Genomic DNA, 23,909 nt, shown 5'->3' on the forward strand with positions numbered 1-23,909 from the left:
AGTTTATGTCAAATATCTTCAATTAATTGGCATAACATATCGTTTTCACGGTTAATGTTTAATGTCAATCAAGCAGCTGCTACATGATTTGACCAATAACGCTATACATAAGCCTTATACGGAAAATAAAAATAAGTAGCGAATCAATGCATGTCATAGTATAAGAATATAAATATGGTTTAACATACAGGATATTCATTTGCTCGCTTTCCATTATTATCTGAAGTATATTGCTCAAAATTAATTTGTAATTATTATTTTTAAAAGTAAAATTAACATACATCAAATTTAGTGGTTAAAGTTTTATATCAAATTTACAAGAACACTCGTTTCTCTTGGGATGTTACTCAATTGTTAAAATTTTTAAGACTACCATTCTGTGCTATGGATAAGAATTTAACCTACAATTTGACGTTTTTTATTGATGAAAACGATAATCGTACGAGATGGACACTAAAAAGTGGACAACCACCATCATTCAATGAAGCTCTTATGACAAGAACTATTGTGTTTAGTCTTATGTTTCTGATGGCCCTGATAGGAAACACAGCAACCATCATCCAAATGTACAGAATACGGAAGAGAAGATCAACAATAAATACATTAATTGTCAATTTGGCAGTGGCCGATTTGTTAATAACATTTTTTATAATGGGAGTTGATGCGGTTTGGGCTTCAACAGTCCAGTGGTTAGCTGGAAACGTCATGTGTAAAATAGTAAAATTTGGTACTGCTACTGGTTTACTTGCGTCCACATATATTACTGTTGTGATAAGTCTAGATCGTTGTTGCGTGATTATGGACCCAATAAGTCGTCACAAAGCTCCAAAAAGAGTTAAAGTCATGATTGTTATATCTTGGATACTCAGTGCCTTATTTAGTTTACCTCAGGTAAGTTTTTTTTTCATCACAAGTACTATTTAGATCTTCATCATCACTACTCAAATTGGTTTTTCTGTAAGAAAACAGTCATGGTCGAACACTGTTTACTTTAAAACATACCACAAGCCTATACATAAACATAAAGATATATTCTATTTATATTAGATTGCTCTGAATTAAGATAAATGGGGATTTAAAATTAAAAACAATGATAACGTTTACATGCTAAGCCAAAAAATATGATAAATAGTATAGGTCTACTAGTTTTTTTTTTTTCAAGCTGCAGTTTGTGTAAAATAGTAAGATTGTGCGAAGATGATATATGGAAAAAGCACTCAATGTGAATAGAAAGAAAGTAAACTATAAAATTTCATAATGAAAAACTAGAGGACAACAGTTATATTGTGCGTTCAGAAAATAAAACGAAAGTAGGTTAATTTACTATACTCTCTCTTATAAAATCAAATAATCTGATTTATCTGATTGTTTATCCCGTGAAAATATTTCCATTTCATTTACAAGAATGTTCCCACAAGATAGAGTTTAAAGACCTTGTGTTTTAACGTATTTGAATGAAAGTTTTTTTCTTAAATAAATTCTATTTTTGCTAATTTTAATTTGCTAATTTTAGTAAAAAATGACCAATACTGCTGCTATTTGTAATCAAGAATTTATCTGGAATTCCGCTCTACCTTAAAACAGTTAATTTGAAATGGTACAGTAAGTTTCTTTACAAAAGTGTGATAACGTTCTGAATTACATTGTGTTGCGTGCAATTCATTTATCCATCAGAAATGTTAGGTTTGTTACGACGATTTAAATGTCGAAAAGTATCGTGTATAAGGCATAATGGAAGCTTAAACCAAAAGATCAATGCTAAAACCCACTTCATACAGGAGCATACACATTTATCAAATCAAATAAACTTGAAACCACGAAAAGAAACAAGTAATTTTGTATAGATTGGATAGATACAATTTGTTGTTTTTCTTATTGAAAACATTAGAAAGGACACTGGGAATATCATCCACTTCTTTTTGAACAAATGTGTTAACTTCACAGTCACCGCCATTTACTGGTTTTTTATATTAACTGTATTTGCTTCATTACCAAAAGTTCACATGCCTTTAGGGTAATGTATATTATTATAATAAGTATCTATATGTTTTTCAATTCCCTATCGTGACATTTTGATTGAATCTGCATGGCGGTTGAAATCTCCAAAATAGGACACGCTTTTCGTGTAAACTCAAGCAATATCGTTCCTTTATGAGTTAATTTTCTCAGTTATTTCTAATTCTTTTGCACAATCATCAGAAAAAAGCAGTTTTCAACTTTTAAAGTTGTTTGGAGACCATCAAACATACATGTAATAAATCGAAGAAAAACATAAAACACCATGGTATCAGTGAAAAAATTACAAAAATGAAAAAAAAAAAAAAAAACATTTTAAAAGAACATCATATAATAACGTATGTCTGCAAAACGCAAACCCTTCCCACATTCCTGATGCTCCGCCAGGCAAACCTTTTCCTTTGCCGCTAGTGGCTGCTGTTGTGTTACTCATAACAAGTAAACATTGAAAATACAATATCTGAACCTCGGTAAACTACAGTCCTTGCATGATTTAAATTTCAATAATTCTTATATTTTATGGATATTAGGGGATACATTTATATGACTGGTCAAGAGGGCTTCCGGTAATGGCTCTTGAAGTTATTTATCTTTCGATAGACGACGTTGACGAAACTACATTTTGTAACCAATGTAAACAAGATGGCGGCGATAATAACACAAACCGACTCGACGTTATTTTCACTTCGCGTTCAACGTTAAATTAAAAAATAAGCACAAAACATTCATTTGAATGATAATAAAATATTTGTGTAGATTATTTTTTATCAAATACAAAATTTCATGGAGTACATTGTTTGCGTTAACCAAAAAATATGTTCATGCGCCAGGCCAATTCAATGACATAAATATACAATTAACGTGTGATAGAGGTTGCGAGTGGGGAAATTATCCCCAATTGTAAAGCATTTTAAGGATTAAACGCCTTTTTAAAGAAATGTATTGTTTATTTGTTAGTGAGTGAATTGGTCCAGTTAATACACCAATAAATTCCTTTAAAAAGGCTTTTAATCCTATTAGCTGAGAGTTTTTTTGTCTATCAGCTCATAGACATAATTTTGTCATGTGACCGTGACATCATCAACGTTTTTACGTGATTTACTGCTTAAAATTGAATTTAGATTTAAATTATAAGGAATGACTGTAATATTTTTTCTGTCCATTGAAATAACCTAAAAATGTGGTGGACACTTTTAAATAACCCGCGTAGTTCAGAGTGCACCACATTTTTTGAAGTTATTTCTTCATAGACAGAAACAATACTAGTCATTCCTTAAATAAATTTAAATATATTTGTTATAAAACAAACATAATTTTAAATACCAAACACTTTTCATCATGCACCATACACCATTTCCCTTTGCAGAATACACCATTACACCAAAAACGTTTTATTGGGAAGCGAACATCATTTAAGACTTTTCTGTGTTGCCTCGTATTTACAAAGTAAAGTAAAAGATAATAATGAAGACACTCTTTACATCTGAATTGTTTAGCAGGTACACATTAAAATGGCAATGTACAGGTATAATTAGAGGAATACATTATTACAGCAATTACAAAAATATCACATCGATATAAATCTTGATTTAATATACGTATAAATACATGCATATTCATTAGATTGTTCTGATTGAGAACAGTAATGGCAAATGTGCACGTGGCTCTAATTTTCTAAAAAGCAATGGCCAAAGTCTAACCTCAAAACAATATGTCAAAAATTTCATTGAATTGCGTTCAAACCATTTGCCTGTCAGACACGAAACCTTAATTTTGACAATTTGGAGTTTAGTGATATAAAAGATCGATATAAAAACATATTTATATAGGTGTACATAACTAAATCAAATCAAATTAACTCAAAAAGGGGAGGATAAAAAGTGTTTTGTTTAGATGGGGTACATACAATTTGTTGTTGTGTCTCCAGTATTCTTCTTAATGTAAACATTAATGAAATAAACGAATGTGTTAATTTGACAGTGACCGCCGTTTATTGGCATTTTATGTTATCTATATTTGCGTCATTACCAGAAGTTCGTATAACTTTAGGGTAATTCATATCATCCTAAAAATATATTTTAGTTTATCTATTACCTATTGTGATATTTTAATTGAGGTTGGATTTGTGTGGATTTGGTGAGTAATGCATCCAAAGCAACTTACTCCATCGACAACACAGGTCTGGCTGCTTTCTAATTTTTGCGATTCTCGCAGATACTTTAACTTGATTTGTTTATTCATAAAAAAAGGCAGACAATACCAAGGATGCAATAAAAAATCATCAACCAAAGAGAACACACAAAACCATGGCAATGATAAAGCAACAAAGAGACAAACAAAAAGTAAAATAACAAAAATACCGACCTGGAATATTGAAATCGGAAAGTCCTTTATCAAATGGCAAAATCAAAAGCTAAAACATATCAAACGAGTGGAAAACAACTGTCATATTCCTGACAAATGGTGCAAAACACTCCACAGATTTTAAAGACTGAGCAACGCGAGCCCAAGCAAAAACACGCGTGGTCTAGACGGGTAAGCATATTTTGTTCACCCGTTATGGTGCTCATACTAAGTAGAAAAATAATTGACACATCTGTAAACTGATATAGCCTCTATTTTACAAATTAACACAAAAGACAAAACTTGTTGAAACTCTTTACATCCAAATACTCATAACTAAGGTGTCCTGAATATTTGAGAAAGGACGTACATGTGTTCAAGTCAAGCTATGAGATTTTCATATTAATACAATCGGAAAGTTGTTAATTACATGTACAATACGAAAGTTTCGTTCAGTTTTTATTTCTATGTTTTTGTTTGTTTTTTGTTTTAAAATTAGACAGTTACTGAAAAGCTTGAAATCTTAAGCAAAATGATCTATAATAATAAAATGTTGTCACTAATGAATCTTATCACTTACATGACATTTTTGTTTAATTGAAGACGATTAGATGTATATTTGTGTTACTTCATTTTATTTTAGCCTTTATGTTGGATTTTGTGAAGTTTTCTGGTCCCATGTTTTATAATGTTTAAATATGTGCACAGGTTTTAATGCTGTAATGACAAATGTAACATCTCAGGAAATACCATAAAGATATCTCTTGCGTTATTATTCTGTTCATATCATGGTTTCACTTAATTTCTGAACTGGTTATTTTTCAACTATGAAGTACCCTTACAAATGGGATAAAATGGATCTTGCAAATCAAGTCTGAATACAATGTCGACTTAAAATCCTATTTTATGTCTTTCAAAAATTATACAACTGTAAAACATCTATTTCAAAAATACAAACCCTGTAAAATTGTTGTCTTATCTTAATTTTGTTTGTGATAATGAGGAATTGGTATTGATGGCAAATATTTAATAGCTTCTGTTAGCTTGACATAATATATAGACACTGTGCATTAATAAAGACTGTGGCTCTCTCTAGATGTAGTTTTGGTAATCTTCGTCGTTAGGATACTGTCTCGTTGATGTACACACGCATCCCTTTTATTCATACCGATTTCAGGAGGTTAGGCTAGCCATAAAACCAGGTTCAACCAACTATTTTTTCTTAAAATGTCCTGTATCAAGTCAGAAATATGGCAGTTGTTATCAAATAGTCCGTTTCTATGTATGTTGGCGTTTGTTTTTGTAGCAGTTCAGTGTTTATGTTGTTCCGTTGTTTTCCTCTTATAGTTTATATGTTTCCCTCGGTTTTGGTTTGTGACCCGGATTTGTTTCAGCTGAATCGATTTATGACTATTGAACAGCGGTATACTACTGTTGCCTTTATTTCAGATTAACTTTTTCAACTGGATTTTAAAGTTTGTTCTTATGTTGTACTGTTACACCACTGTCTCAGGTCAGGGGGAGGGTTGTGCGCTCACAAACATGTTTAACCCCGCCACATTCTTTTTGTGCCTGTCCCAAGTCAGGAGCTTGTAGTTCAGTGGTTGTCGTTGGTTCATGTCTACAATATTGGCTTTATAGCCGACCATACGGTATGGATTTTTCTCATTGTGGATAGCCGTACGGTTGCCTATAATTGCTTACATCTACTTCATTGGAACTTTGGTGTATAGTTGTCTCATTGGCAATCATACCACATCTCTTTATTTTTATATTGGGACTGAATGCAGTTTTTGAAAATCTGGCAGTCTTTCTTTTATCGTATTCCTTTGACTGTTTTGTTTTCGGATCAAACATAACAAGTTAGAAACGTATTTTCAATGTATCGCTTGTTTTACTTGTGAAAATGGGTTGATTTATCGTTTGGTATTTTCTTTATCAACAACTAGAATTAAAAAAAAAATATTAATGGTCACGTTGTTACAATAATGAATTCTCTGATTTACATCGTTTTCCGTACAAAGGAAAGATCGCCCTAATGAATGACATAATAATAAATTCACGGAGTTAAATCTGGCGAAAACATGAAGATAATGATTGCATTGTTTGTTTAGTCGTTACATAGGGATCATTAAAGTTAAAAGTCAAATGATTATTTCCAAAGCATTAATGTTTTTTCTAAAATCTCAATGAAGCTAATTGAGCTGTGTTTTTGATCCACAAATTTATCATGCAAGTTTAAATTTTATTATTCTTGCATATTAGAAAAATGCCATCTTTATTTAAAACGTATGGTTGTTAACGTATTCTACATTTACTGCTTAAGACAGTAGTATTTTCTTTCAAACTAACATATTTGTTTTGTGATCAGTTTGATATCTTGGGATGGCCTAAGGCATATATATATATACATGGATAACTGGAGATTCAAAAACAACAAAAATGTAGTTCTGCCTGCGATTAAAGTATAAATGAGTTTGATAATAGTTTGGTTTATTTCTGTTACTAATCTGATTACAACTTCGTTTTGAAACTACAAGTATTCAATTTTATAAAAATATATCTTCATTCATAAAATTATATAATTTTAAATATATGTCCAAAATTGAATGTCTTAGTTTCATTGTGTACCATGATCAGATTAAACAATGACAATTTTAAGAAAATCTGAAAACAAGTACACATACAGACATTTATATCCGAACATTAATAAGTAGAGTATTCCTTGAACCCCCAAACATGAGAGATTTTCCGGAGTACTTCTCTCTACGTTTTTAGATATAAAGTTTAAATAAATCAATCAGTAGTCCATGCATAAATATAAAAACTGTCTTTGGGTTAAACGGCGATTGTCCGTCTAGAGATTTACCGTGTTAGTTAAATTATCAGTTTTGGTTGTTTCGATTATTACATGCCCAAATATTGTCTTTTTGAATTTTTCATAGTGACTTTATTTCAAAAAGTAAAATTTTGGCTGCATATCTTTCAAAAGTAAAACGTAATTTAGTAATATGAATAAAAATAGATTTATTGTTATTCCATGTTATTATTTTCATCCAGACATAATAAACGATAACAATGCCTCAACCGTACATGAATTTCATCTAAATGAGACCAGAGCAGTAACAGAAACAAAAATAAAATCCAATTGCATGTACCGAAGATTCAAACCTTTCAAATTAAGTAAATATGGCAACTTCTAAGTTCTATCTTTTCATTGTAGTTTGGGCAAACACCTTTTATGCTAATAAGTTGAGAAGATAGTGTATTGTGTTCCCGTACAACAAAGGACAACTAGCACTAAAAATTCTTTTATATTTTGAAAAACACCAGAACGGATACTAATTTTTGTAAAAACAAAAGTTAAATATCTGAAAAAAATACTTAATAAATTTCATGCGTTCGAAGCGGTTTTCTTGAACTATCTTTATAAGGAACTAAAATGGAGAAATACATGGAAACATTAGGAGGTGTATGAACAAAAAGGACATACAGAAAAAAACAGCTTAATTCATCTAAAGTAAAAATTGCCTGAATGGGTTGAAACCTTAGTTTTATTTTACTTTATTTTTTTAATTTATCAACAGAGAATTTAGGAAAAGTAAATTATAAATTATGTCAATACCTAGGCACTGTCATATTTTCTTTCATTTCTAACTCACCTGGTTCAAAAGGGCCTTCATAGTGATACGTTGTCTTAAACCATTGTCGTGACGTCAGCCTATTCATTTACCGTGGATTCTTTTTCTAGAATCAACGCTTTCTAAATCTGTCGCTGAAATGGATTAACCAAATTATATTCAATCGTGTCCTTTGTGTGTCTAATTTCATTAAATTTGAATTAGCTAAGTTACTGATTTCTGTTCACTAATGAAATTAATTTAAAAACTTACCTTTAATTTTTGTGTAATTTTTATATCCCTTCACTGGGAATCGAACCCGTCCTTGAAATCTGTTATGTGTGACTGACATCAATATATCGACGAAACCTCTCGGCTACCAATTTGTTTCAATTTAAATGTCTATTTTATATATATAAATGAACATATGATAAACATCGGTACAACAGACAGACAAGGCTTGTACCTTTATATATATATACATAATAGGCAATCGTTTAGTATAAGTTGGTAGCCGCGAGGTTAGCATGGTTAAGATCTATGAGTTTTGTCGGTTTAAGTTCGAATCCCTGTGTTCTGTTTGTTTTCCCTATTCTTTAGTTTTTCTGTTTTTTTCTTATTTTGTATGTAATTGTGGATATTTTTGTAATAATAGCGAGTTTAACTGTTTATGTTTTGGATTATTATTGGCTATTTCACATATTTGAAACGAAAATGATTACATTCAATTTGTCGATTTTGTTTTATAAATATAGCAAGATTTCATCTGTTTTACTACATAATTTTACAAATGTTTATTCGCAAATTCCTATGTGAGTAAATCGTGATGTGCCTAGAATTAGGCTTCTTGCTAGAAATTCCGGTAACATACTTATTATATATACTTTTACATATGCTCTTTGGTCAGGTTGTTGTCTCTTCGACACATTCCCCATTTCCATTCTCAATTTTATTAGAAATAAGTTCGAATATGTCTTATTTTGTAAACACAGATAATATTCAGATGCCTGATAACTCTAAGACAGATGTGTTATGTTATATTTGTATGTCTGTCACCAATTAATTGTGAACTTAGATTTATTAATGCATCGTTGAACATGATAACATGGTTATTTAAACTCACTTACAATACCTTCTAATTAAGAAAATGCTTTAATTTTGAAAAGACACCAACACAATAAGTTATAGATACAATGGATAAGCGTTGATTCATGAAAAACAAACCATTCGCCCCCGGGCTCATGGTTTCTTTTTCAAGAATCAACGCTTATTCATTGTATTTATATTACATAATTAGTTTCATTTATTTTTTGCTCTAAAACCATCAAGACGATTTTGTCACAACAAGCCTTATATACGGACTATCTGGGTTAAGGCGTGCTCGTTACCGAATGACTAAGTGTGTTATTCTTGCTTACATCCAAATCATATGGACTCTGGAGGATAGTTGTCTCATTTGCAATCATACCATATTTTAACTTTTTTTTAATATAGAAACCTTTCCTTTTCCTACTTTGGTCCTAATATATTACTTGCAGTAGTCAAATGATTTTCACTTTAAGGATTTGATTTCAACTCATTTTAAGTCCTTGATAATTTTGTGTTCATTTCGTATCAAATATTTAATGTTTATTGCTTTGGGATAGCTTTTTGAGTTTGTTGATGATGCAGAAGTCATACTCATCAATTAAACACTTTAAGTGATGCGCTTTAAAATCACGTTAGTTCGACATATATTAAAATCAAACTGAGGTACAATGAGCTGACATACACTCTTTATGTTACGAGAGTTTTTACATATACTGACGAGTTTCCAAGTTAAAAAGGAGGTTTTCCATTTTCCTGATAGTCGAAAGAAAATTGCGTGTAAAAATTAAAATTACTCTTAATTTCTGCTCATGATCAATATATTATGAAAACACAACTTTTGTACAGAAACAAATAATTCCACTACAAACAAAGCATATTTAAGAGGGTTTCAATTTTCATAGATTTTGACATGAAGAAAAAATCTAAATATGTTCTTTAAGTTTCTTTAATATCTGAGCTGTATTATGGGAGCCATTTCAAAATCGTGGTCATCGGATAATTTGCATAACGATAATCATTATCGATGCAAGACCCTAATATTACACATGTACGATGTGTATATGACTTTATGATTATGTTAATAAGTTCTATATATATAAAACAGCGCAAACATTATCAACATGTATCAAGCGTCTGTAGCTAACGTTAGTTGATATGTCTTGTTAATGTGGAAAATTTATTTTCTAAAAATTTAAGATTTTTAAACAAAAAATGATTTTGTTTCTGCATCTGCAGAAATACAATCTGCATATCTACATTGGATACACGACAACTGTACAAGGTTTCCTTCACATACTTTTGGAGTTTTTGTGTTTACCAAAATTGTTGACGGACAGACACACGGACGGACAAATTATTAATATATGGCCCTTGCATCTCCGTTGCAGGATTATTATAATACGATGTGTACATAACTTCATTAGTATGTGCATAAGTTCAATATATTCATACTACAAACATAAATACTTTTGTTGCTAATTTTTGTTGTTAATGTGCAATTAGAAAATCACACCTTTTTATAGTTCATACATCATGACTCAACCCACATTAAGAAAGTACTATTGGATTCAAAAGTTATATAAATATATATTAATCCTATTTCATTGTAAAACCAGGTGTTATTATCACTTTCTGTTGTTTTCTTCTAATATAACAAAATCCAAACAGAAACTATAAACTTTTTCTTCAAACATATAAATTGAAAACTATATTAATTTCTGGAGAACTTTGAACGTAATCTCTTATAATGACATTTCAAAACTTAACCATTAACAACGTAAAACTTCATCTTTAAATGTAAACTATCAATTTCAAAGAGCAAGAGATGTTTTTAATTAGTTTGGATACACGAAAACAATACAGTGTCAAACTGATGTTTAAAGTACGATTTCCTGCAATATTTTACAGAGTTTGTGCATTCTAAAAAATACCATAACCTAATATAGCTTTTAAAAAAACGAATATACAGTTTTGACATTTTTACCTATTATGTCTGTTTGTTTTGCTCACACATTGTTGTCATTATAATTGCATTCTATGCGACTGTCATAAAAGTGAGAGGTTTAGTTAGCTATAAAACCGATTTTAATCCTCCATTTTCTACATAAGGAAATGCTTGTACCGAGTCAGGAATATGACAGTTGTTTTCTATTCGTTTGATGTGTTTGAGCTTTTGATTTTCCAATTTGATTAGGGCATTTCCGTTTTGAATTTTCTTGGGGTTCGGGATTTTTGTTATTTTACTTTTTGCATTACTATTACATTGAATGAGGCTGATTTGAATGCTTTAACTTAGCCGTATTTGGCACAACTTTTTGGAATTTGGGTCCTCAATGCTCTTCAACTTTGTACTTGTTTGGCTTTATAACTATTTTGATCTGAGCGTCACTGGTGAGTCTTATGTAGACGAAACGCGCGTCTAGCGTATTAAATTATAATCCTGGTACCTTTGATAACTATTATTTGCGATTTCGACTATCGATTTGTTCATACGTACAAGATAAAAAAGACAGTCTGGACAACCTAAAGAACTGATATGGTTTTCTACGGCGATGTTATTTTCTAAGGTTTTAAGCGTATTTAAAGAAATATTACAAACCCTAATACGATTTCCTACCAAATTTATCTATACCTAGTAAGATCAAGATACCAATATAATTCCACAAGAAATAATCCCAAAGCATTTTTTAACGTCGGCATGTTTTATCTCACCTGACCCATAACAACGGGACAAGATCTACAAATTAGTCAATATTGCAGCATTTTCTTAATTTTTGAAGAAACTGTTATAGACCGAGAAAAACTGTTGACGCAAAATTGTTCACATACACCAGATCAACACACAGTCGGCTTTGTATAGTAATTATTACCCTCGATAGAAAATGTTTACCTATAGTATTTTTTTTTTTTAAATAATAGTAGATAGTGAGAAACCGTAAGAAGCAAAGGTGATCATCAGAACAAGATTTACAAATAAACAAAATTTTCGAAATTATAATTTGTCGATAACTTAAATAGGTTATTTTCCTTTCATTTGTGATTTTTATGTCGGAAGCTGAAGTTGATGGCAAGAAACTGTAAATAGCAAAACTGATCAGTAGTTTTATGAGTTATCGCCTTATGAAAACGACTGCATCTTATCTTCCCTTTATGCGGAAGCTATAGAAAAGAGAGCGAGAAACTGTAGAAAGCAATCATTATCATCAGGACAAGATGCATCTACGAAATCGTCAATCGATTGCTTGTACGAGTTATTTTTTTTGAAGGATGATTTTTACCCATTGTTTGCGTTTTTGTTGGAAACGATGGGAAATATTCTCTAAGCAGTGTTTCAATTTGATGCAATAATGCTAAGTGAGCGGTATAGGTTCCGTGAAGCCTCTAGTTTAGTCTTGACATTATTTTGTTTTCTCAATCATGTTTTATCATCTCGGAATTGAAAAGACAATTGCCAAAGTCAGACTTATTAGTGTTCTGTATGGTTTTTAGTGGTTGTAGATCACTTGAAATTCACCTCTCGTTAATCACAATGAAACGGTAATCTTTGTTTTAATAGTATTACAAGCCGACTTAAATGTTCTGCCTAATATGGTTATAAAAGATGATATATATATATATAATTCAGATAAGTGTTAATTAGAAAATCACTACCATTAACGCTCTCTCTCTCTCTCTCTCTCTCTCTCTCTCTCTCTCTCTCTGTGTGTGTGTGTGGTGACATCATTAAAAGGGTTAATTGTATTTTTACTTGACACATTTTTTCCAGTTTTACTCGAAAATTACTATTTTTTATTTGCTTTTAACAGACACACGGCTGAACAAAATATAAAAAAGCCTTATTTATAATTTATTCATGTTGTAAAATATAATTCGTCATCATTTACATGGTTTTGAAACTAGAATGAATTATTCTATAACATATGTTTTGCTGTCGATTTCATTGAAAATCAAATTAAATTAATATTGTTTCAACTAGATTTCATAAATGAAAATGTTATATTTAACTCTTAACAATGGTTAGAATAAAGACTTATTTACATATTGCCGCATTTTTGTTTGAATACCTACATTTAGAAAATGATTAAAGAGATTTGTACTTAATGAATGATTTATTTGAACTGCTGGTTGGTATAAAGGGAGATGTGGTATTATTTCCATAAGTGGATATCTATCCATAAAGACCTATGGACAAACTGTTGAAAAATGCAAGTTGATGTACGGCCTTGAACTGTTTTCAAACATTTGCTCATACATCTGTTAAGTTCTATAAAAATAACCGTAAATAAATGATGTCAACAACAAAACAATTCTCACATATAGAAGAAGCCTTCATGTAACACCTAGATATAACAAAAACTACGAAAAGACAAACAAAAGATCCTAAACTACAGATTCAGCAAAAAGAAACACAGGGGAAATTATTGAGCAATAGGAACCTCACTGGAAACTGTGTATAAACTTGATAAACTCAGATATGTTAGTGTGGTACATTTGTATGCAGATCATTCTCAATTAGAGTTTTCCCGTGTTGAAAGCAGAACATGGAACTACGGCATTCCACTGAATTTGTATATACAACTGTTTCGTGTTTAATTAATACAGATAAAAGAAAAAAGACGAATACACAGTAAATTATTACAAAATTTCCGAACTAAAATAAAACATTTAGATGTTAGTGTATGAAATGATTTAAACAAACAATCTGAAATAAGGCGACAGCAGTTTAATAATTTTCTAATCACGTAAATCCATTAAGAGTAAACAAATCAAGGTAACAAACAAAAATCGAATGAATTACATGAACTCAAAAGAAGCACGAACGGTTGTGTATACACGAAGCACTCGCCATTTGAATTCACACTCAGTCAACATATTGAAATCGGGAACGCGAAAAAAGAAGTGAAATTACAGATCACTTTTTTGGTATCTAAGATTTAAGACCGCGAAACCACGTAGCTAGAAAGTTGAAATATCGATACATCGTATCGGTCAACCGATTCGTAATAGTCACCGTAAAAAATATAAAGTGTCGATTTCAATCGTTCTAAATAGTTTTCTTAGCGTAAGAAACGACTGTTTATTATGTATTCTATGGTATAAAATATCTGAATGTAATAAAAGTGTTATAATAAAACACTATTATTACATTTGTTCTTTTTGTTAACTCTGAAAACATTACTTCGTTTGATTAAAATTATCACATTTCGTATGTAACTTAACCTTAAAACAGTTTTGTATATATCTTCTCTTGAATATGTTTTGATATCACTGTAAGTGAGACATATGGTTTTGTAATAATAATGGTAATTAAAAGAGGGGCGAAAGATACCAGAGGGACAGTCAAACTCATAGATCGAAAATAAACTGACAATGCCATGGCTAAAAAATTAACATGTAGCCACATTTAAACTCTTGAAATTGAAAAGGAACGTCATTCAAAATACACAATTTGATTCATTAGCAAATATTTCCATTATCCACTCATTCCATTCAGTGAAATATTAGGGAAAAAAATGTTTGTATGGAAGAATTTGTGTTTAGAATTATTTGTCTTCTGATCGGGTATATAATCTAACAATAAAAGAGAATAATAATGATTTCATGATGAAAATGGAAAGATATAAAGACGACATTTTTTATGTAAAAATGTAACTTGGTTTATTTCAACTCATTTACGGTGTAATTCCTTTTAATATATCGAAAAGATAAATTAAAAACCTTTGTTAAGAAGGATTGAAGGAGATTTTTCATTCGAATGCTTTGTTATTTCGTCGGTTATTCAGTACATTAATTGAAATTATAAGAATTAAAAAAAAATATATATACGTAAATTTTACTTTCAACGCTGGTACGTTTATATCAGGATAACGGAATATACTCGATGAAACAATCACAATACAAACAAACATTACTCGAGCAGGGAAATTGAATTAAATATATGATAGGTAACAGCTTTTTGAAGTTTTTCTGCGCGTATAGTATAAAGTTAAGAAAACCGTTAAGTTGATATTACATTCCCTTTTTGTAAACACGGCATACGTTCTTAATGAGATATAAATATTCTTAATATGCAGACTGCAAAAAAGATGAAAAGTGTGTTTGGATCCATAGTTTAATTACATATACCTCTTTATTTATGGACTTTTGTTTGTCAAAATTCAACCATCAGAACTGTATCCGAACACACAGATAAATTACAAGAAAAGAACTATTATAGGATTGTTCAAAAAAAGAAAGTATTAATCAGAAATATCGACCTCAAACGTTAATCTAGAAAGAAGGGGAAGCCCTTAAACAAAACAAATTCAAAGGCTTGACTAAATCAACCAACGGAACCTTCTTTTAAACTTCACCTGTGAATTTTTTTCTGGTACATTTTAGTGTCTTTTGTTTATTTAAGTTTCTTTTGTTGAAAATTAACACACATATTTGAGAATATGTAGATTGTTGCATTAAGAGATACGTGATATGGTTTGTTTGTTTCTTTATCGACAGAAATTCTATTTTAGATATAAAAGGCCTGCTCTGGACAGGAGCTATAATGATTAACTGTGCAGAAATTGAATAGTTATAGCATTTGTTTTTTTTTCTTGAAAGTTTTTGCTCTTAGCCATATGTATTGAATTACAGACATTATATTTTATGTATTAGCAAATATGGAAGATGATTATAAGAATTCAAGAATTTAGAATATCGGAAAATGTTCAATTAACAACACATTTAGTCTCAAATGTATTGTTGTTTAGTCGCATTTTGATATAGATAGTATTTATTTTGTATTGTGGCATGAAGATTGAATATTGTCTCTGCATGATATTTCTTTTAGTCGCGGTGTTGTTCTGTCATCTTTCTTCTTTTGAATGTCATTGTTTTATCTTATGAAGTTTTTAACTTTCATTTGAATATTGGACTTCAAGTAAAACTCTCTAAAATATTTGTTCTTCCTGACGTATAAACCTATTTTAAAAGTTTCAGATTAGAATAATATCTTCTTCTTTCATTTAAATGTAGTAAAAATAAAAGTTAAAACCAGCCAATGCACGCAAAATCGCAACAACTATATTAAGAATTGCGAAAGACATGTAGCTGATGAATACGTACTGAAAATAAAATCACGGAAAATATTTGTATTCTGAATTTATCATTAGTGTTTCGGATTTGAATTTTACATAAATAGATATTCGTTTTCTTTAACCAGAAACTTTTAACCGACGGATTTAAGGTACCGTGACTTCTTGAATGCATATCTTATGAATTGCTTCGTATATACCTTTAACATTGGCATCATACTTTAAATATGCAAATACTTCATTCTTCTATAATTCAATAGTCACGAGAATATTAACTAATGTTAATTGAAAACGTATTGTCAATCTATTGAATATCAGTTTGCCACTTAATGACGAATACAATACAATACATACATGCTGAGTTAACATAGCATATTACCGGGGAACAAATGTCATGACAACCCTTTTCTTTACCAGATTGATTTCCAGATTTGAGAACACGTACATGTAGAAAGGGAGCACTTTAACTTGTTATTGAAGTAGGAGCTGCAAGATAATCTAAGGGACTAAACAATGACAAATTCTTCATGAAAAAATGTAAAAGACAGTTCTCAAATAAAATAAAAGATTTATAAACCATAAATGTACAAAATTTATTTGGAGAAATACCAAATAAAAAAAAGAATAATACATGACTGAGAAAGTTTAGGAAAAACAAAATAAATGAACGACTCCCTCCCCTAGCTAATAAAATGAAAAGTTATACAAGTCTATAATCTAATTTCAGATTATTTGACATAGCAAGGACATTTGTTGGAATACATGTGAACTATATCCTTTTAAAACGTCCATGTCATAGATCGTTATCTATTTAAAAACACACAAAAAATCTTTAAGGTTTTCAATAGCTTATTTATAAACTGGATTAAATCCTTAGAGAGAAATAATGTTTTTTATTGTTAGATTTGTGCAACATGTGTATATGTAATTCATATATAATTGAAGATAAGAAAAAATGTATAACATATCATTAGATACACATTTTTATTGACAAACCAATTATGTTTCAGGTTTTCATTTTTAGTGTACTAAGAGGGCCATTTGAGGAGGATTTTTATCAATGTATAGACAAAAACTACCCGATGAAGCAATATCAAAAAATGTACAACTTGTTTTCATTGATAACACAGTTCATGATACCCTTAGGAATAATGGTTGTGACATATGGTCTCATATTTTATACAATATCTAAAACATCTAAGGATTTCAGAGGTATGTACTGTGATTAAAACGATCTCAACGTTAAAACTGCTTCTTTTTTATTGTAAATTAAATTTCTTATGTAGTCAATTAACCTGCAGTTGAGGTGTACTTAGTCTTGATTTCCTGCACCTGTAAATCTGAGTCTAAGTCTAAATTGGTCTAAGGATATTTGAATTCGCACAATAGGGGACATTTGGAAAAGAATTACCTCCATTGTAGCGTAGCTGAGTATACTTATATTTTGGATATCTAAGTAAATTTACTATGTCCCGTAAGCAATGCATTGGGTTCGTTGCCGGATGGAAAAAGTCTAGATAACTGGACTTTTGCACCCCAGTCAAACTTTAAAAAACGGTATGCTCACTACAAAATAGTTTATTTGGCCTTGGGCTGTTTTCTGTTGTTTGATTGGCTTCTTGTCTCTTTGACGCATTCCCCATTTCCATTTTCCATTTTATTTAAAACCCAAGTAGGAACATTTTCATGTATGTTTGTCTGCAACCTCAGTTGAATGTTTGCGTATTCAGTAAATCAAGAAATCAAAATTATCATTAAAATAAACGAAATGTTAGTATGCATTTTCTTTAAATCCTCTACAAATTCAACAACATGTATTTCATTCGGACATACATGAATGTATATATCTATAAATGATGCAGTACAATTTAAAAAAGTATCTTTGTGACACGTGTAGTGACATCATACATATAATTAACTTCATTCAATAAAACTTTAACTCACTTGGAACAAGATAATCCTCTTTAATGTATTTTAAAATGATCCGACACTTGTCGGGATTGAAATCATATACTATTACTTTAAAGTACTTTATTACTTTTATAACAACAGATCTGTGTTCAAACAATGCGATAATACACCATAATCCACTACGTTTTAAGCAATTGCATCTTACCCCATTCCCTTTACCTACTTAACTATACTCCATATCCAAGCATTCAATATTACACATTAAGCAAATTAAATTGCAGACAAATTGTGCGATTAAAATTATCAATATTTTAAAAAAATTGAATAAATAACGAAAGTGTAAAAAAAATTCTTTGTTACCCATCATACTATGCTCCTCCCATTGCACGATACATTATTATCTCAACACGTTTCATCATTCCCAATTGAACGATACACAAGTCCAATAACACCATGCATTATTGACTTTTGCACGGTAAGTAGTAGTCTTGCACGTTTTATGTTGGACCTATATACACTGTATATGTACGTCAAAATGTCATCAGTTAGCTAATTACACTGTAACGGAGTTATGAATTTATCATCAATAAATTGCTTGTTCAGAATCTAAGCAGATTGTCGCTAAATTAAGACTGCGTAAATCGTGTACTACATATAGGAAATCATTCTGAAATGAATATGTGAAAATGATTGAAGTCAATATAGAGACATAATTACAAAATATTATAAGAAAACATTTATTAAACATATTTGTCTGAAAGCAATCAGAAAAAAAGAACAAAAATAGTACGATCAACAGAATATCCTATGTTTTTATTTGCAGAGCCAGAACATGTTTCCTCGTCGTCAGAATTTGCCAGGGGACAGGTTAGAAATGTGTTCATGCGAAAAGCTAAGCGAAAGGCTCTGAGAATGTCAATTTTTATTGTTGGAACATTTATTATCTGCTGGTTTCCATACTATGTTATATTTACAAGAAAAGCTTTCGGTGATTCAGAGGAAATGTATGATGCCACATTATTGACAGTTTTAACAACAATTGGACAGTCTAACGCAGTTTTGAATCCTATCATTTATGGAGCTTTTCATATGTGCAAGCTGCATAAACCAAGGTAAGTCGAGAAATCCATTTTTTCAAAACCCAGTAATAAACATGACTGTAGTGGTTACATCTTCGTGTTGGTGCGACCTACAGATGTCAAATGTATTAAGATAAGGCCTAGTAAAATCCGCCTGTATATTTAAAAAGAGGTCAGTGAATGATATTTCGCTTTTATGTTTTATTTGATTTGTACTTCACAAACCGAAAGATTAGAAAATGAATATTTAAACTGGTTTACAAAAAAGAAGTTCTTTTTTGTGTTGTTTCTTTTGTTTTTTTTGGTTGTTGTTGTGATTTCAGTGTCTGCAAACTGTGGAATTAAAGTGTTTAATATCACCTATCGAAAACTATGATTATATTGATTTCCATTTGGAAAACATCCCTCTTAAATGTTTACAAATTTACTAATTGTTGAATTTGAATTTACCAAACATATGATAACAAAGGAAGTTGCAGTCACCCTTTTTTGTCGTAATTTTCAGTTGAGATGTAACTTAAGATATGAAACAGACCAAAATGTATCCATGATACTCTTTATCTAATATCTTTATTAAGGGCAATTTCTAGATCGCATATTATTAGTTGACGTCCAACAATAATAATTTTGCTGTAAATTTAACAAATCGGATATCAATCTTGACATTGAGATTGGAATTGCTCGGGTAATTGAGGTAAACAAGTTTCAACCAATAAACGGAACGGGTGTAAACATTCCTGCATAACATGCATATGAAATATATAGTTCCCTATGTTCCAGTATTTTTTGTTTTATTTTATTGTCTAATACGATAGCTTCGAATGTGCTAGTTTCTTACAGTAATAGTTAACTCTTGACACTAACTGTTATGTGCATAGTATGCACATGATATTTGCCACAAGATATAAGCAATTACAAATAAATCAATGTATTAACCTTTTTAGTTTGTCGGTCTTTATACACATTTATAATATTTGAGGACTTAATACCGAGCATTGTATAAAAACAAAACAAGATATTTCGTTTCGATGGTAATTTTCCTGCAATTCCATTTTACAGCAGACTTCAGTAATAAAAAAAACCACGAGAACAGGTTCACAAAGTTACTTTTGTGTTTTCGGGTTTTCGATTTTGTTGGATACTTCTTAAGATAACATGATCTGGAAGAGCCTGTCAACTGAAACAAACACCACAGAACCGGTCATGATGTGGACGATGCTTATCATTAGTCCTTGGAAATAATTTCAAGGTTTTTACAAAATGACCAAAACTGCAAATGATTTTAAAAGAGTGATATTACTAAATACAAGATTTAACATATCACTGGAAAATATCTACCTGAACATATCAAAGCTAAAATACAAATTACAGAATTATTTTTTGTTTAATATCAAACCAAAAGTACAATGCTATTAAGGCTACAACATGGAGCAAACGAATAATGTTCGCCGAAAGGCCGGTAGATTTAGTTTGAGCAGAAGTCCTAGCAAGATCTTACTTACGCTCAATATGTGCTGTTCTTACGATAATACCATTTTCAGTACAGAAACAATGCAAAACAGTTAAATGGGAACACCATTGCATTTAATCTGAAGGCTTAATTGGTTTATATCAGAAAAAAAAACAACATTCAAAGTAGTCAGGTATAACATTAAATCAGTATATCATATATTTACAGATTTATGAAAAGAACCACATCACCAGGTACATGCGATAAAATGCCTTTCATTCGTGGTAACCCTAAAACAGACGACGAAGCAGCTAATGGTACAAACATGACATTACTAGCGATGAGAAGGAATACTGTTATCGTGTGTAAGTGTAATCAAACTCCAGTCGTGCTACAAGAATCAACAGTCCCATGTATTATTATCATGTGTAAATGTGAGGAAGGAGTTAAACCAATATCAGAGGAAGCGACATCTTCTGGTGATACATAATTCAACAGAACAACATGTTTCATATATACCAAGAAAATGTTGATACGATTCCAAAAGAAATTGAAAAGAAAGTTATTTATTTATATATATATTAATGATACAATTTCATCAGGTTTTAAAAGTCAAATCTGTCTATTGTATTACTTTTAGAATGTTATGACATTAGAACTACCATGACATATTTGTTTTTAACTCGATATTTAATCATTACAGAAAAAAGATTTACGGTATCATTGATGAGTTATCTCAACTGTAAATGAAAACTCATCAAATATAACAGACTTATAATTGGGTACGCCAGACTCGCGTTTCGTCTGCATAAGACTTATCGGTAAAGTTGTAAAAAGAAAATTCGTTTCTTTCTAGCTACATTTAATTTTAAAGGCGAAATAAGAACACACTTTCACGTTTTTGAAAACCAATTCATGATATCAACGTTTCGTTAATACTGTTTATAATACAACACGTAGTTAATAGTCTTTGTCTGACATCTTGCGGGAGTAAACATTTGAATATCGGGTTTTATACGTCTATATCAATATTCTATTGAAACATCATTAGGTATATTTCACGAAATGTAAAATATTATACTGTACTCAAACTATTAAAAGACATTCATAGGACTTAAAAAAAAAACAGGTATCAAAATATCACAGATTGTAATTTTTCACAACGCTACATTCTAGAAGAGTCACATGTGCACATGTTATTCTAACAAATCTTTTACTTGGGTATTTCTGAAATTGATTGACTTGTGCTACTATTATATGGCCAAAATAATATTTATAGTTTTTATGCTATTAATATAGGACGAAATGAGTTGAGCATTATTAAACAATAATTGAACAATACAAATTCATCACATTTAAAACAAAGATTTTACTGTTTTACCAGCAAACATTATATTTTGAAACACATTGATTATCTCAAAATTTGTTTGTGTTTTGAAGACCTTAAAATGTCATATTTTTGGTTTTTGAGTTGTTAAGGTGCTGTCTCGGTGATACAAACCCAAACTCTTCTTGGTTTTTACATGCGATATAGACAAACAGAAAACGTTATCAACAAAAAATGAAATAAGCCAGTACAATAGTTAAAATATGAATTTTCAACCCACAATTTAATTTGTTCAAGACTTGATAGATAAATCATATCTCTTTTACAAATCTACAGATGATTGAAAACAATGATTCCCTGAGGTAAAACAGTGATTCGCTTTCTAGTTTCTATATTTTTTATTGGTCTCATGTTTTTTCTGCCATATTGATGATATGGTCGTTGGAATGAAGAGAAGTAATAATCTTTGAAATAAAATATTTTTCGTTATATTCATGTTTTGAAATTGCTCACTAAAACAAAGACTGGAAAAAAATATGTATAATAGAATATTTTTGTTATTTATATGAATTGTTAAAGTGCTGGTTATGTTTAAAATAAACACGAAAACAAAAGTAGTAATGCTATTGATAACACAGTGCATTACATATATCTACAGGGCAAACCTCTCTTTTACAAACAAGATAAACAGAGAAAGTTTACCAGATTTAATATCCGACAACGTGATATTAACTTTTTTATTTGCCGACGACGATTATATGTATTACAAAAGAGTTGATACACGATTATGGTATTTTAAGGTATTTTCAAAACTTAAACAGATTTTGAAAGACTAATATGTCTACTATTCAATTCTTACCTGCTCCGGGTGTACATAATGGTGATGTAGGCATAAAAGGCATCGGTTTGAGATGAGGTAGTTGGCAAAAGATTTCCCGAATAGACTAAATAGGACTCTGTAAGGGATTCTGAGGAGCAATAAAACTTTCAAAACTGTCAAGATTTGCTCAAGGGAAGAACTATCAAAATCAAAAACTTTTGTAAGTATATCTGTTCAAATTGTTCTAGATTAGGACTTTTAAAAACTATCCTAAAGAAGAAAACAGTAAAATAACAAAAATACTAAACTGAAAGCCCCTTATCAAATGGCAAAAATCAAAATTTCAAACACATCAAACGGGAAAACAAATATCATATTCCTGACAGAACAGAGAATGACAGAAACTGTTCTAAAGATGTCAAATGAGCTGTTCTACAGATTTGTTTCGAACCATTTGCCTTAAAATTACTAAAAGATTTTAAGAGCGTTAAATCTGAGCCCAATTTTATTTCTGATTTATCGTTATTGTAACATTTGTTGTTCGATTTTTGGAGAGAGAAACCTGGATGTTAATTTTTTACATAATCCCACCAAAGGATCATGTTCATAACGAAAGTCAGGACGTCATTTATGGTTCATCTTTTGTATATCATATGTTATTTGTAATTTAGAGAATTTGAAATTGGTTGTAGATTATTTTAATGTTAGATTAAGAGGTAGGTCATCTTATATTTTTTAATAAATTTACTACCGCATGTTAACCTCTAGAGATATCTATGGATTTTTGTGTCTTTGATTTATAGTCTTGTTGGTTACCCCATATATTCTTTAATTTTTATACTAAAGAAAAACGTCGTTGGGTAATACAACTGGCATACCATTCGTTTACAAGACAATAGCAAATTCACATAAGCATTCTAGTATTTAAAAAAACTAAATGTTTTGAGTATATGCTGATAATAAAGGCAACACTTCATTCAAAGTCATGTACTAAAACACTTTCGATTAATCTTGTAATACAGTAAGTGTTTACTGTCGTTAAAATCGTATTATATTTTGATATTTGTATACTATTAGTTACACATTGTGATAGTGACCTAAGACGATATATACAGGGTCAGTAAATTTAATAGGGAGTTTACTGTCCAAATATCTATTGTATTAGGTCACTAACACACAGTGTA

General features: G+C 30.4%; 1 protein-coding gene across 1 annotated transcript; it reads left to right on the forward strand.

Moving 5' to 3' along the window:
• The first annotated feature begins 384 nt into the window (after positions 1-384).
• On the forward strand, positions 385-22,504 carry LOC127733746 (gonadotropin-releasing hormone receptor-like). Its single transcript, XM_052243061.1, has 4 exons — positions 385-891; positions 17,149-17,350; positions 18,873-19,161; positions 20,807-22,504. The coding sequence occupies exons 1-4, from the start codon at positions 385-387 to the stop codon at positions 21,066-21,068; spliced, it is 1,260 nt and encodes a 419-aa protein (XP_052099021.1). The 3' UTR covers positions 21,069-22,504.
• The last annotated feature ends 1,405 nt before the right edge of the window (positions 22,505-23,909 follow it).

The sequence above is a fragment of the Mytilus californianus genome, unplaced genomic scaffold (assembly GCF_021869535.1).
Source record: "Mytilus californianus isolate M0D057914Y unplaced genomic scaffold, xbMytCali1.0.p SCAF_3, whole genome shotgun sequence".
Taxonomy (NCBI): Eukaryota; Metazoa; Mollusca; class Bivalvia; order Mytilida; family Mytilidae; genus Mytilus; species Mytilus californianus.